Source organism: Microtus pennsylvanicus, chromosome 10 (assembly GCF_037038515.1).
Source record: "Microtus pennsylvanicus isolate mMicPen1 chromosome 10, mMicPen1.hap1, whole genome shotgun sequence".
NCBI classification, from domain to species: domain Eukaryota; kingdom Metazoa; phylum Chordata; class Mammalia; order Rodentia; family Cricetidae; genus Microtus; species Microtus pennsylvanicus.
Genome location: NC_134588.1, coordinates 50,526,631 through 50,540,121, shown reverse-complemented (window position 1 = coordinate 50,540,121; position 13,491 = coordinate 50,526,631). Strand labels below are relative to the sequence as shown.

The 13,491-nt window shown below is 45.6% G+C and overlaps 1 protein-coding gene across 3 annotated transcripts in view; it reads right to left on the bottom strand.

The window, feature by feature from the left end:
• Nucleotides 1–12,889, bottom strand: part of Sec16b (SEC16 homolog B, endoplasmic reticulum export factor) — a 42,759-nt gene extending 29,870 nt beyond the window's left edge. For 2 of the 3 annotated variants that reach the window (XM_075988347.1, XM_075988349.1), the window contains exons 1-9: nucleotides 12,833–12,889; nucleotides 8,767–9,148; nucleotides 6,041–6,153; nucleotides 5,358–5,478; nucleotides 4,529–4,628; nucleotides 3,370–3,511; nucleotides 2,574–2,725; nucleotides 2,221–2,282; nucleotides 381–516 (exon numbers count right to left, since the gene is read on the bottom strand). In XM_075988347.1, coding sequence (XP_075844462.1) covers nucleotides 381–516; nucleotides 2,221–2,282; nucleotides 2,574–2,725; nucleotides 3,370–3,511; nucleotides 4,529–4,628; nucleotides 5,358–5,478; nucleotides 6,041–6,153; nucleotides 8,767–9,089 — 1,149 coding nt within the window. In that variant the 5' untranslated portion in view covers nucleotides 9,090–9,148; nucleotides 12,833–12,889. Of the gene's footprint in view, nucleotides 1–380; nucleotides 517–2,220; nucleotides 2,283–2,573; nucleotides 2,726–3,369; nucleotides 3,512–4,528; nucleotides 4,629–5,357; nucleotides 5,479–6,040; nucleotides 6,154–8,766; nucleotides 9,149–11,544; nucleotides 11,581–12,832 lie in introns of those variants that run through there. The other variant, XM_075988348.1, reaches the window with a different exon arrangement.
• Between the last annotated feature and the right edge of the window lie 602 nt (nucleotides 12,890–13,491).

The following is a 13,491-nucleotide window of genomic DNA, read 5'->3' as shown; positions in this document are numbered from 1 at the left end:
AAGGAAGGCAGCAGGGCCTCTGCCTTCTTCCTGAGACCATCATGCAAATATACCATGGACCTTTCGTGAATGACTGAATGTCAGACATCAGCTTCACTACTACTGGCTGTTACTGTAGGCAGCAGCAAACCTCCCTGGAACCACTCACAGGTGTATTGTATGGTTGGTGCAATAATCCAGGGTCTGTATAACAAACCCCAGTCAGTGGGAAGATGCTCTCCAGGAACATTGGCAAACTGGCAGGGGCATCCCCTCTGAGCAATGGTGCTGCTTAGAGACTGCCTTTTATAATTGTGACATACACCAACTCTCATGAAGACTGGAACTTCATTCAGCCTGGTTTTCCTCTGTCCCCAATATCAAGCAAAGCAGTGACTCACCCCATTCTGTCGACAAAGGAGAACCAGCAGGTGCCAAAGTAGAGCCGAGTCCCTGCTCCCCGGTGTCTCAGATTTGAGACACTGAGCTGCTTTCTTCTGGCAAAACGTCATGATATCCACCTTGTGTATGTCCTCCCTGTGAGGCAATTCAGGAAGCAAGGCCTAAGCAGACTGACTGTCCCTGTTCAGGGGTTCAGGCTCCCTGTACAACGAACTGGTTTATGTGGCGGAAGCCTGACAGCCCAGGACTGGAAGCCTGGGACCACAACATTGTTTTGTTTCCCGACAGAACAGGAAGGAGTTTCAGAGATTCTCTTTGTGAATCTTCTGTCTTTCAGATGGGGACAATGAAACCCGGAGACCTTAAGTGACTTCTCAGAATGGCAGATAAGGACTCGTTGAAAGTCATACAAGACTGGGACCGTGTCTGCCCTACGGCCTCTCAACTAACACAAACATCTCACCCCCTCTGAACCTGTGTCTTCCCCTCCTTAAGACAGGACTAATAAAAGAAACCACCTTCATACAGAAAGGAATAAACAAACTGTGTGACATACTATGCTACATATCCACATAAATGCTCATTAAGTGGACAGCATGACATGCTCAAGAACATTCAACAAGCCAGCGCCAAGTGGGGCCAGCGCCATACTGTTTAATACACAGCTCGGGTCTCTCCATACCTACAAGTAAGATGTGGAGACAGAAGGCAGGGTGTTGTTTGCTACCTCGAGAATGATCCTTGAGGTTGTTCTCTGGCCTCATTTGTGCACACATAAATACACACACACACACATACACCATAACACTCATTTTGACTTGAAGGAGCCTTCAGTTGTGACATGGGACTTTCTTAGGACCAAGCTTCTAGATAGGATTATGTGTATCTAGTAGTGGTGCCAATCAGTGTGGGCTTCCATATGACTAGAGTCTCACAGCCACCACCTTTGGTAGGTAAGGTAAATGTTATATACTTTCTCAAGGGAAAAACTTAGAGAGAACTGGTGAACCACCAGTTAGCAGGATACCTGGGGTGCTGGCCCTCTGACGCCCACCCATGACTCACAACTAAAGGCCACTGGTTATCAGAAAAGTGCCTGGAAATGTGAAAGCAGTTCCAGTTCATTCCTGCAGAGGGCAGACGTTCATAATGTCAGGGAACTGGAAAGCAGGGTTGCAGCTCACAAAAGCAATTTCAAGAATGTTTTCCCAGGCTATGCGGTTTCCCCACTAACACCTGTGAAATACACAGGACACTAAAACTTCCGGCCAAGTAACCTCTAAGAAATGTTTTTGGATGTCCAACTTATTAAGCCAGATTTTCTTTCTGCCCTTCAAATATGAAGCGGCTTGTCAAAATTACTTGAGCCACCTCTTTTCTGTTTACTGTCACAGAGAAATCTATTCCAAATAAGATAGATAGTTTCTTCTGTGGAGACCAAGACCCAGGCAGGAAGACGTCCCAGCTTTCAAAGCCTTTATTTAAGAGTTGGGGTAAGAACTGTTGCCGTGAAAGCAAGAGTACATGAGTTCAAATCCCAAGTGCCCACATAAAAGCCAGGTATGGATACATGTGCCTGTAACACCAGAGTTTGGGGAACAGAGATAGGTATTTTCTAGGAGCCCACTGGCCAGACAGCCTAGCCAAAATGGCAAGCTTCAGGTTTGGTGAAATGCCCTGTCTCAAAAACCAAGAGAAAGAAGAAGATGAAAGAGCAAAAGAGGAAAAAAAATAAATGCCTTTCTCTGACCTTCATACATGTGTGCATACACCACACACACACACACACATACACCACACACACCATGCTCTCCCTTAACAGCTCTTGCCGTACTTTACCTGATGAGGGGTCCTGGGAAACCTCTCATCTCCTCTTGATCCTCAGAATCATTAAGGATAACCTGGACCAGAAAATAAATTAGGTCCCCAAGACCTTTCCACCCTGTACCCAGCAGTCAAATCCAGTATCAGATCCATGGCTATGGTCCGATGCTGTGGCTCAGACACTTGTGGATGCAGTTACCCTGTTGAAGATGAGCCACGAGCATCTCAGGGAAAATATAAGCCTAGTACCGCTCCTAAGAAAAGCCCACCCATTCCTGCCACACCAGCCTCCAGGAAAGTGGAGGCCTGAGAAGAGCCACTGGGTTGAGCAGAGTACTTGCACCCCCAAGGCCCGACACCCTGATTACCTCCATGCTGTGTACTTCAACCAGGGCTGTTTGTCCATCAGCAGGAGAGTTGGGGGACACCCAAACTAGCTGGCCTCCTGGCCCAAAACTCACAGACACGTGGGGAACATAAAACTTCATGGGTGCCTTGGGAACGGCTGCTGAGGCATCATCTAGCCAAGAGACACATGTGGAAACTTGTTAGGTTTCCTGTCGCTGCTCTTTGGTTAAGAAAGACATCATGGAAACACTTCTGTTCAAATTCCACCTGGGCCAAGGTGAGATGCTGTGTGGGATACCTGGTTAGAAAAAGTGAGGCTCTAGTCCGATTTGAAACTCTAAGAATATGTCAGATTGCAATGCAAAGATTATTATTTGGTCCAAATGATAATGCACTCGTCTCAGAGTCTCAAGAGTGGTCAGAGGACAAGCAGCCTCTACTGCAGCGTTTCTATACATGAGGTAAGCCTCCAGACTGGCATTTACACGTTGTGTCCTCAATTCACTTCATCAGTCCTCTCTGGTCTTCATTTTCCTCACTTGTTGTTTAAAAGAACCCCAGAGTGCCTCCTGGCCCAAAGTAATGATGACTAGGAGCAGTGTTCCCTTCTAAGAGCTATCTGTGATACAAGTTCCATCACTAGAGAAGATGTGGGAGAGGGATCCAAAGTCGGCTCCTCTGCCTGGGAGACCTGCATAAGCCAATACGGTGATCAAAGACCCAATACTGGAAGTACAGAAGGGTAACCTTCCTCATGACCCAACCATTCCTCATCCTTACTGGAATCAAACAGTTCCATGACCACTTGGTACCTACCAGGCTGAATGGGTCTCCAAGTCGCTGATCCCATGGGTTCATATTCGGGGACATCTGCCATGTACTGACTGAGCTCATAACTGCTAGAGCTGAGGCCAGACTCCTGATGCTGGAGAAGGTTGGACCTGCCAGTCAGTGATGGCTGGGGGAAAAAAGAAAAGCAATGAAATTCTCTAGGAAGGAGTGCCGGAGAGCTTGTCCTTCCACTTCTCACGTTTCTTCCTTCAAAGAAAACAAAACTCAAACTTTCCACTAAACACAGTGAACGTGAATTCATTGGAAGAAGATAGTATTACCCCACTGAGTATGGCCTAGTGGGGTTAAGTAACTTAGAATTCAGACTTAGTTTCCGTCACTATGTTTCTAGGACCTTAAACAGGTGACTTTGGCTTTCCCAGCTCAATACCTTCATCTGCAATATAAATTTAGGATAGCTGTCCTATACAGGTTACTAACTAATACGCCAGCCATTCATGTCTGGATAATGTACATTCCCTGCAGACAAGTGTACAAGAAATTTGTGCTCCAGGAGAGATGAATAAAATGGTGTATTCAAAGGCTCCTTGTACACTGTAAAGTGCTGTTCACACATTGTGGTTTTAGCATCCGTCACCTATCCCCATCCTAGTGAGAACTAGGTACAGAAAAATTATCTATGTACACACACAAAAAAAAATCACGCAGATCTAATCAGGGAGAAGCAAACTAACCAGAGCCTGTCAAAAATTAAGAACTCATCTCTACAATAGTTTTGCTACTTGTCTATAAATCTAAAATTACTGTAATGAAATATTTATCTCAATATTACTAAGAGCTCTATTTTGTGACCTAGATGGCGCATGGATTAGGATCTTAGAGAAAAGATATTAAAGAGTCAGGAAAGATTTTGAGGTTGCTTTTCAATCTTAAATTAAAAGGTCCTAACAATCCTTCACTTTCTAAACCTCTGTTACCCTGGGGTGCAGAACACCTAACTCTTTCCAAGAACTTCACGATGAATTAAGTCCTGCCCACTTGACAAAACAGGACTAGGTCAGATCAGGTCCTTGGACTGGTAAGAGTGAAAAGGGAAGGCAGAGGAAAGTGGGGGTGAGTGGGGACTCTGCTGGCAGCTGCAGACCATGGCCACAGGCCTCCAGGCCCCGACACTTTAGGTTACCTTTTGTTTCTGGGAATCGTTCTCTGGAAAGAACTCCCCAGGCTGTTGCTGTCCAGAGACAGAAGCGAGGCTATCTTCATAGGGATTCTTGCTGGTAAGCCTGCAGCAACAGGACAGTGGTGTTGAGACTGGTCCTGGGCAAGCCAGCAAGGCTGGAATACGCTCTGCTGGAGGCTGGCCTGGTGCTCGGAATGGGCAGGTGTCAGGCCAGTTTCAGTGCTACAGCGAAAAGCATTTCCTTTCTTTCCCCACTTCAGTGTATTAGAAAGATGGAATGTTTGGGTTCCACACAGTTATTAGAAGTGACCCAGACTTTACAGAGAGTGGCTGGTCGCTACAGCCTACCCTCCTGGAAAAGCTTAAGTCATAGCCCTTGTGTCGGTGAATTCCAAGGCTAAGGGTACCAGGGTAAATGCTTCAGTAAAGTCTCTTCCCTGCTGGGCCATGTGCCAGGAGGACGTTTCATGCTTAGGAGCAGAGAGAGGGAACAGAGAAGCTGTACAGCCTCAGAAAGGCCCCAGCCATAACAATTATTGCAAGACGACATTGTTTCTAAGGCTGATATAAGATTTGGCCTTTAGATTTGGCCACAAGTAATTTTACAGGGTGTAGACTGGTGCTGTAGACAGCTCTCGGAGACAACAATGGCCTTCCCGGGATTAGTCCCAATAGTCGTCCTGGGCCACCTTGACTTATTATCCTCCTGTCCCTGTGGCTGGAGCAAAAGCAGAGTGTCTTCCATAGGTCAGGGACCACCACCAGGTGCCCTAGGGTTGTCCTTAAAGGAATCTAACTAAATCTTATCAGCATGGCTTGTCCTTTCACTTACTGGAATTGAGTCTCACTATTTGTTCCATAGGGACTGTTGCGCTTTTCACGATGACGCTCGTTGAAATACTTTTGATCGCCAGAATCTTCATTCCAGATGTAAGGACTCCCTTGCCTTGCCACTGCACCCTCAGAGAAAGCAAAGCAAAGACAGGTCACTTGCTGCTTCTGAAAGTCTGTTTAGAAAGATACTAGAGAGACATGAAACTGAGGTGTTGCATTACAGTAAGTAAAAAACATATCTATCAAACTGAGTCAATTGATAAGTGAAAGCTAATAATGAAAGCCCCCAAGATGCTCCGAACCAGTTTGCATGGCTTCATGTATTTACACACAATATAATACCCTGTTATATGGGGGTATAGGGTATGAAACTCCCATTGGGACGCATCTGCTGTCCCCAGGAGAAAGTGATTATTGCAATAGTATTATAGCTCAGCATACCAGATGGGCTTAAGAGCTAATTTTACTGTTACTTAATCAGTAAATATAACCTTTGCTACAAGAAGAAATTAGAGAAAAATGTGGATGAAGTATACACTATCCAGAGAACTAGTAACATTAGGGTAGTTTCGGTATTATTAAAGGGCGGGGTCTCCAAACACGGCTCCAGTGGTCCCTGGCTGTGGCGGTAGACCACCCGTGCATCTCCACTCCCCAAAGGCACTGGAGATTACTTCATACCTCTTTCTTCTTGCAGTAGCTGTGGATGTCTATGGTAGTAATAATTTCCATAAACATACTCTTCCCTCGGTGTTGGAGTGTGGTACCTCTGATAGGGGTCCTCATAGCCCGACCTGAGAGATCACAAAGACAGCCAGTCATCCACCAATGGCAGTAAAGGGAGACACCAAAGAAAACTGATGAACCAGACAACTTCAGAAGGCAGAATGACCCCCAATCCAGAATCCATGGATGAACCAGACAACTTCAGAAAGACAGAATGACCCCCAGTCCAGAATCCATGGATGAACCAGACAACTTCAGAAGACAGAATGACCCCCAGTCCAGAATCCATGGATGAACCAGACAACTTCAGAAGGCAGAATGACCCCCAGTCCAGAATCTGCCTGATTCACATTAAGTCAGAAAATCCAGAATCAGAACAGGGGACGGCCTTGCTTCATAAGAAAGTTGGCATTTTTATAATAAAAATTCTTTTTACTTTAAAATGTACTTGTTAAAAAGGAGTTTAGCTGGGCGGTGGTGGCGCACGCCTGTAATCCCAGCACTCGGGAGGCAGAGGCAGGCGGATCTCTGTGAGTTGGAGGCCAGCCTGGTCTACAAAGGGAGTTCCAGGACAGGCTCCAAAGCTTCAGAGAAACCCTGTCTCGAAAAACCAAAAAAAAAAAAAAGGAGTTTATTCACAATTCTTCTTTATTTTATAGTAATATTTTTACTTGTCATATATACACATCCAAAATCCTGGAAGCCCCAGCCCTGGTACTGAGAAAAGCATCTTCCTAAGGTGATTGTATAAGAACACAATGTGCCGCTGGAATTCCCATGCATATTACAGACAAAAGCAAGACTATCCTCAGCACGATTGCTTTTATTGTCTTTGTCCTTGACATACTCAATTTCTCTTGAGAACTCAACAACCCAGAGGGATTGGGGAAAAGAACATTATGCTGTTAGCGTTTGTCAATTAATAATAACCACAGGGGCAAAATTCTTTACCATAAATTCCATAACTTCAAACTTCAACTGTAGAACACATAGACATAGTCCCAGCTAGAGGAGGCAGAGGAAAGCATGGTGGATTCCAATATTCTGGGCATGCTATGGGCTTGGGGGAGCAGGAACCCCAGGTTCTCTAACACAGAATTATTTCTGTGGTCACCATCTCCTCACTTACAGCCTGAAAAATCTGTATTTGCTGATGGAGGAAGGTCATTGGTTAATTAAATAAAGAAACTGCTTGCCCTGATAGGTTAGAACATAGGTGGGTGGAGTAAACAGAACAGAATGCTGGGAGGAAGAGGAAGTGAGCTCAGAGACGCCATGCTCCCCTCTCCCAGGCAGACGCGATAGCTCTGCTCTCTGAGATGCACGCGATGAAGCAAACCACCAGGTCAGACATACTGAATCTTTCCCAGTAAGACCGGTGCTACACAGTTTATTAGAGATGGGTTGATCCGGATATCAGAATTAGCCACTAAGGACTAAAGCTAATGGGCCAAGCAGTGTTTAAATGAATACAGTTTGTGTGTTGTTATTTCAGGGCATAAGCTAGCTGGCGGCTGGGGTGTCTGGGATGCAGCCCCGCCGCTCCTATTACTACAATTTGCCTTCTCTGAAGTGAGTTTTTCTTAAAGTTCTCAAGCATTAAATACTGATCTTTGCATTTCTGTCCCCCTCTCTGGATGACCCTGGGGCTCTTGTCTGTTGGTATAGGGCTCAGATCAAAGACAATGTGAAGCCTTTCATAATGTCTTAAGAAGAGCTTTTTCACAGACCACAAATGCTTGCTGCCTTCAACAGCTCCAAAACACGGAGGCGCCATTTACTCATTTCTATTCTACCTTCTATCCCTCCCTCAACCCCAGTCACACCGCAACGGCAGCTTTATAAAGTTCTTCTTGAGATAATGAAGAGAGAAACACTGTCACCAGTCACCAAATACCAAGTAGGCCAAGACAGATTTTAGCTAAGACAATAGAGAAGAGTGGGTGCCCTCATGTTTGTCAAACTCGACACAAATATAGAACTATCTGGAAGGGGGGGCTCTTAATTCAGAAAATGCCTCCAAAAGATTGGTATGTAGGCAAGTCTGTAGGACATTTTCTTGACTAATATTTGATATGGGATGATGCCTACTGGGGGCAGTGAGACACACACACACACACACACACACACACACACACACAGGTGGTTCTGGGTTGTATAAGAAAGAAAACTGAGCATGAGCATTTCAGGGTTAACAAGCAAGTAAGCAGCATTCCTCCATGGTCTCTGCTTCCGTTTCTGCCGGCAGGCTCCTGATTTCCTTCAGTAACGGACTGTGATGTGAAAGTAAGATTAAATAAACCCTTTTCTCCCCCAGATGGCTTTTTGTCAAGGTGTTTTATCACAGCAATAGAAATCTTAACTAAAGCAGATAGAAAAAGAAGAAGAGGGAGAGAAAGGAGAAGGGAGGAGAGGGAGGGAGAGAAGAAGAGGAGTTGGACAAAGAAAGGAGGAGAGGTATAAGAGGCTAGGAGAGCAGTGCCCGATGGTGGGTGCACTTGGGAGGCTTGAATGAAGCAGGAGGATCCTAAGTTGGAGGACAACCAGTTCTACATAACAAACCCCAGGAAATGGGGACAGGGTAGGGAGGAAGAAGGAAGTGAACAGGAAACCAGAATGATTAATAGTCTATTCATAGGTACGTGGGAGAGATAGGTCCACTGTAGCCCTAGAAGTCATACCTTGAGTACAACTGAGTAGGATAAGGTCCTCCCAAGTAGTCCACTCCAGAGACAGGTTGAGACCATTCCCCAGGCCTGGGTACATAGTGGGCCTCCTGGTGGTCAGCCCTGAGGTCCTGCGCCCTTGGGTCCTGCGTCCTGGGGTCCTGCTGTGGCTTTGAGTTCCTGTGGGCTTCTTGCCATTGGTGGTATTTATCTCCACTGTACTGAGGGTGAGGACGGTGTCTATAATGTCCACTCTGAAGTCCACGGTTTGTGTCCATCGATGGTACCATGGGCCTCCCTTGTGGCTGAGATGGCCTCTGGGGAACCCAAGGCTCCATCTCTGACCCTTTGATCTTTTTCTTAGGTCTTGAGGATGTTACGTAGCTATTTTAATTTCCTGCACACAAAAAGAAGACAGATCATTCTGGAGAGCTGGGGACATGCACAGCTTGGTCAGTAAAATGTCTGCCTTTCAAGCACCAATGTGTAAAGCTGATTCTGAAAAGTTACATAAAAAGCCAGACAGATGTGGTAGTGCACACTTGTAATCCCAGTACTGGGCAGGTAGAAACAGCAAGATCCCTGGGGCTCACTGGACAGTCAACCGAGCCTAGTCAATGAACCCTAGGTCCCAAGGAAAAGGCCTTGTTTTTCAAGCATATGACTCCTGAGGAACAACACTCCAGATGAACCTCTGACCTACATACACACACACACACACACACACACACACACACACACACACACACAGCATTTTAAGCCTTTATCCAAACATGGCAGTTTATTGGATTCAGTGAAAAGAGCAACTATGATTCTCAAAATTGTCTAAAACAAACCATATGAGCACCGACATAGAGGAATTTGAAAAAAAAAAACTTCTCAGACAGATACATTAAATAAATAAAAGGCTAGACAATTAGTTTGATGCTGACTCAAAAATTCAGAAAGTACATATGGAACAACAGATGTAGGTGGCATGGGAGGCAGATAACCGCACTTAATGCAGCTACAAATGCTATCAAGGAATTCCAATTAATGTTTCCTCATTTATCCCACCAGCAAATATTTATACAACACTTAAAACGGATTGCTGAAGTATCCGAAATAGAGCAAGCCTTGTGAGGAACTGGTCGGAGTTCAAATCCTTTCTATAGCTCTTACCGGTTGGATAAATTTTTTTTAAGCTTCAATTCCTTTACCCATGGAGATGCTAGATACTACAGGCTAGTGCTGCGGGGTCAGTGTCACAGCTAAACACGACATATGGGAAGTGCCTAGAACTACCTAGTACATGGTAATTGTTCACTCCATCACAGTAAGTGTCTTCAGAAACCAAGGCTAGGGTAGTATGAGTGACTGAAGAATTTGTAGGTCTAGGGAGACATGTCACTGGGCTGTTTGCTGCATAAACACAAGAACCTGAATTTGGATCCTTTGCACACACATGGAAAGCCAAACTCGGTGCTCCTGTGAGACAGTAAGCTTCAGATTCAGTAAAACACCTTCTTTCAAAAAATAATACGGAATGCAATAGAAGAAGACACTCAATATTGACCTCTATCTAGTCTACACGCATGTGCACGCACACACACATACACACACACACACACACACACACACACACCGACTTAAACTGATCCCACAAAAGACTTACCCTTCTTCTGGGAAAGCCAACAGACACAAGTTTGAGGCTTCTGATACTGGAAAATAGAGAGCCAGGTCTCCCAGCTCTTTCTGACTGAAGCATTTAGATCTAGAAGTTCCTCTCACATCGGACTAGCTTTCCCACTCATTAATCAAATATGAACCAACTTCAGGGACCAGTGCCTTTTCCCAATCCCTCTGCTTGCACAGCAGAGGGACTTGTAACAGGGAAAACCAGGCCCTGCTCCTGTTCAGAGAGCCTACTGGGCCACCAGCATACACAGGCAAGGACAGCCCCCATTCCCTTCCCCTTGGGAATGTTGATGGCAGCATGATTCTGATCAAACCTGTTAGTTGCCCTTAGTCTGGAAGCTTCCACATTCAGCTGAAAACTCTTATCAGAGAAAAAGGTCAGAGGGTCATGTGGTGAAATCAAGATGACCCCGTTTGAATACCACAGTGGAACCTAGGACCAGAGCAGTGAGCCAGGAGCTGTGAGAAGGCCAGAGAGGGGCCTTCTGCTTCCAGGTCACTCATAACGCAGGACCTCGGGCCTTCCTCTCTTGCTTCCTCGAAAAACACAGTCATAACAAAAACTTTGCCAGCAAATTCCAGGAAGGGCCTAATACCCCTAGTACTATACAAGATCCTTTGCTAAAAACCCACAAAACACAATGGCACTTGGACACAAGGAAGAACTTGAAAAGTAATCAGTTCACTTGTCCCCAGACTTTGCACTAAGCATCCTGGCCCCAACTACAAAGGCACAATCCCGATCTCTTCTTTGATAGCACTTCATTCTGACACCAAGGGCCCCAAACTCCATTAGTTAGGACCTCGGGGTTATAATTAGTGATAGTTATTTTTGAACCTCTAAGAGTCTTAAAATGAAGGAAGTCTGTCTATAATAACAATCACAGCTTTGTACCCACAGAAGTGACCCTTTGACTCAACAAAGACAGTTGCACCTTTTTGATTCTGATAGCCCAGCAAGTAAACTCCAGAGAAAGAAGGGTGTCAGTGCCCCCCACGCACCTGCTCTGCCGGCTTCCTACCTTCCTTCCCCGTGGCTCCAGGGACCTGCCGGGGAGTGCCTTCTCCCCTCTTAGAGACTAACAAAGTCCAGATGCCACATCTACCAAGACTCACCTGGCCTTCAAACCTACAGCAGATTAGTTACCTCTGCTACTGCCGGGCCTCCATGGAGCTGATTCATTAGGACAAAGTACAATATCGCTACCGCAGGCTGGGACAGTCCTGACTTGGCATATTTGCTCAGAACCTGCTAGGGATTGGTGCTTCTGTTTGCCTGGTCGGGGACTGAGCCAGCTGCACTCCTGTGAGAATACATCCAACTCCCCACAACAAATAGGGAAGAGGGACACTAGGGAAAGGAAGCCCAGACTGGCCTGAGGCAGCCTGATCTGTGGGGCGGAGCACCACCTTTGGGGTGTGAGTGTGTGGCTCTGCCAGTGGCTAGCTCTGTCGCTCAGCCTCTCTGAGTCTCGGTTTCTTTTTCTAAGGCTTAGCTGATGAGGCTCACCAAGAGGAGCAGGTGTAGGGAAGTGCACGCGCTACTAGGGAAGTGCACGCGCTACAAGCAAGTCCACACTAAGAGCAAGCCTTTCCAGGGGATAGGAGCTGGCTGCTCACAATGGGACAGGCAGGGAGCAGATACCTGGAGGCCCTGGTCTGGGTTTCCCTCACCCACACGTTTCTCCAGTGAGTTTGTGCGGTCAACTCTGTGTTCCAACTGAAGGGCAGATTTAAGTCCCAGTGCTGACCTGAAGGCACTGAGAAGTTTGCACTCACAAGAAAGGAATTTCTCACATTTGAAAAATGTATTTCTTCATGCTGCTAAGGTGAGCATAAAGTACATCATATCTCTCATATCTCCTTTGGAATGTGTGTTTTAAATTTTAGTTCTTGCTATAGGTAGGCCTGGTTTTGATTCTTTCAACAAACTTTTGTTTTATCATGTTACATATTAAACCAAGCACTCACACATGCTAAGAGAGAGCCCTACCAACAAGCTATATCCTCAGCCCTGTTTTTGAGAAGGAAGTATCATTAAGTTGCCCAGGTTAGCCTTGAACTCACTCCGTAAACAAGGTAGACCCTGAAGATGCTATTCCCCAACTCACCTTCCTGAAGAACTGCGATTTGAGGCCTTCACCACCAACCAAGTCAAAAAGATTCTTATTTGCCAGCATTTGCCATATATACATATAAAAAGGTACTGCCCTTGCTTTCAAGCCACTTAGAACAAAATAGCTTTCCTTGTAGTTCCTGTTTCAGGGAAAAACACCATTATCTGGTCTTGTGGTCAGACAGGTAGTGTATCTAAGCCATGAGACTTTCTTTCCACCACTAACCTGAATTCTAGCACCTAACAAGAGAGCGTAAAACCCTCAGAGTGTAGACAGTGGTTTCTTACCATGCGAGGCCATGAGGTCTGACTCGCCAGTGGCCGCACCATTGCTTTTGATCCCTCTCGGAAGAGGCACTGGAGAAGGACACACACACATTGACAGCAGGAATCAGAACACTGTTAATCATCAAACAGGCTCTCTATCACATTCTGCTTTTATATATGGCAATAGCAGTCATAAAACTCTGACACAATTCTTTCAGCTTGTGAAATGACATTAGACTCACCCTACAACAAAACCTACATTCCTGGGGTGCTGACACTAAAAAGGAAATCATTTAAGCAACTTCAATTTAAAAAAACAATAAAACTAAAAACTACAGAAGATTTACCCAAGATTTTACAAAGCTAAACAACCATTGAGAAGTGTGTTGGTATGCTGCAGCTAGCTGCCTTACACAGCGCTTCCCACAGCTGATTATGAAATATTCAAGAGTTATGTGACCTGCTCATTAAAACAGAGGTAATTCAAAACTCCCTATGCTGTGGCCATACACACTGGTGTATGCTATTCGAAAAGACGGCTTGTTTGTTTTTCAGTGAACCCGTGCACCAGCATACTCAGTTCGAGCCTGGACTCTTGGTTCTGAACTCCCTGTTCCTTCAGCTATAGAGGTGCCATTCTCTTGCGAGCCTTAGCTGCACACTTCTAGTTTAAACATCTA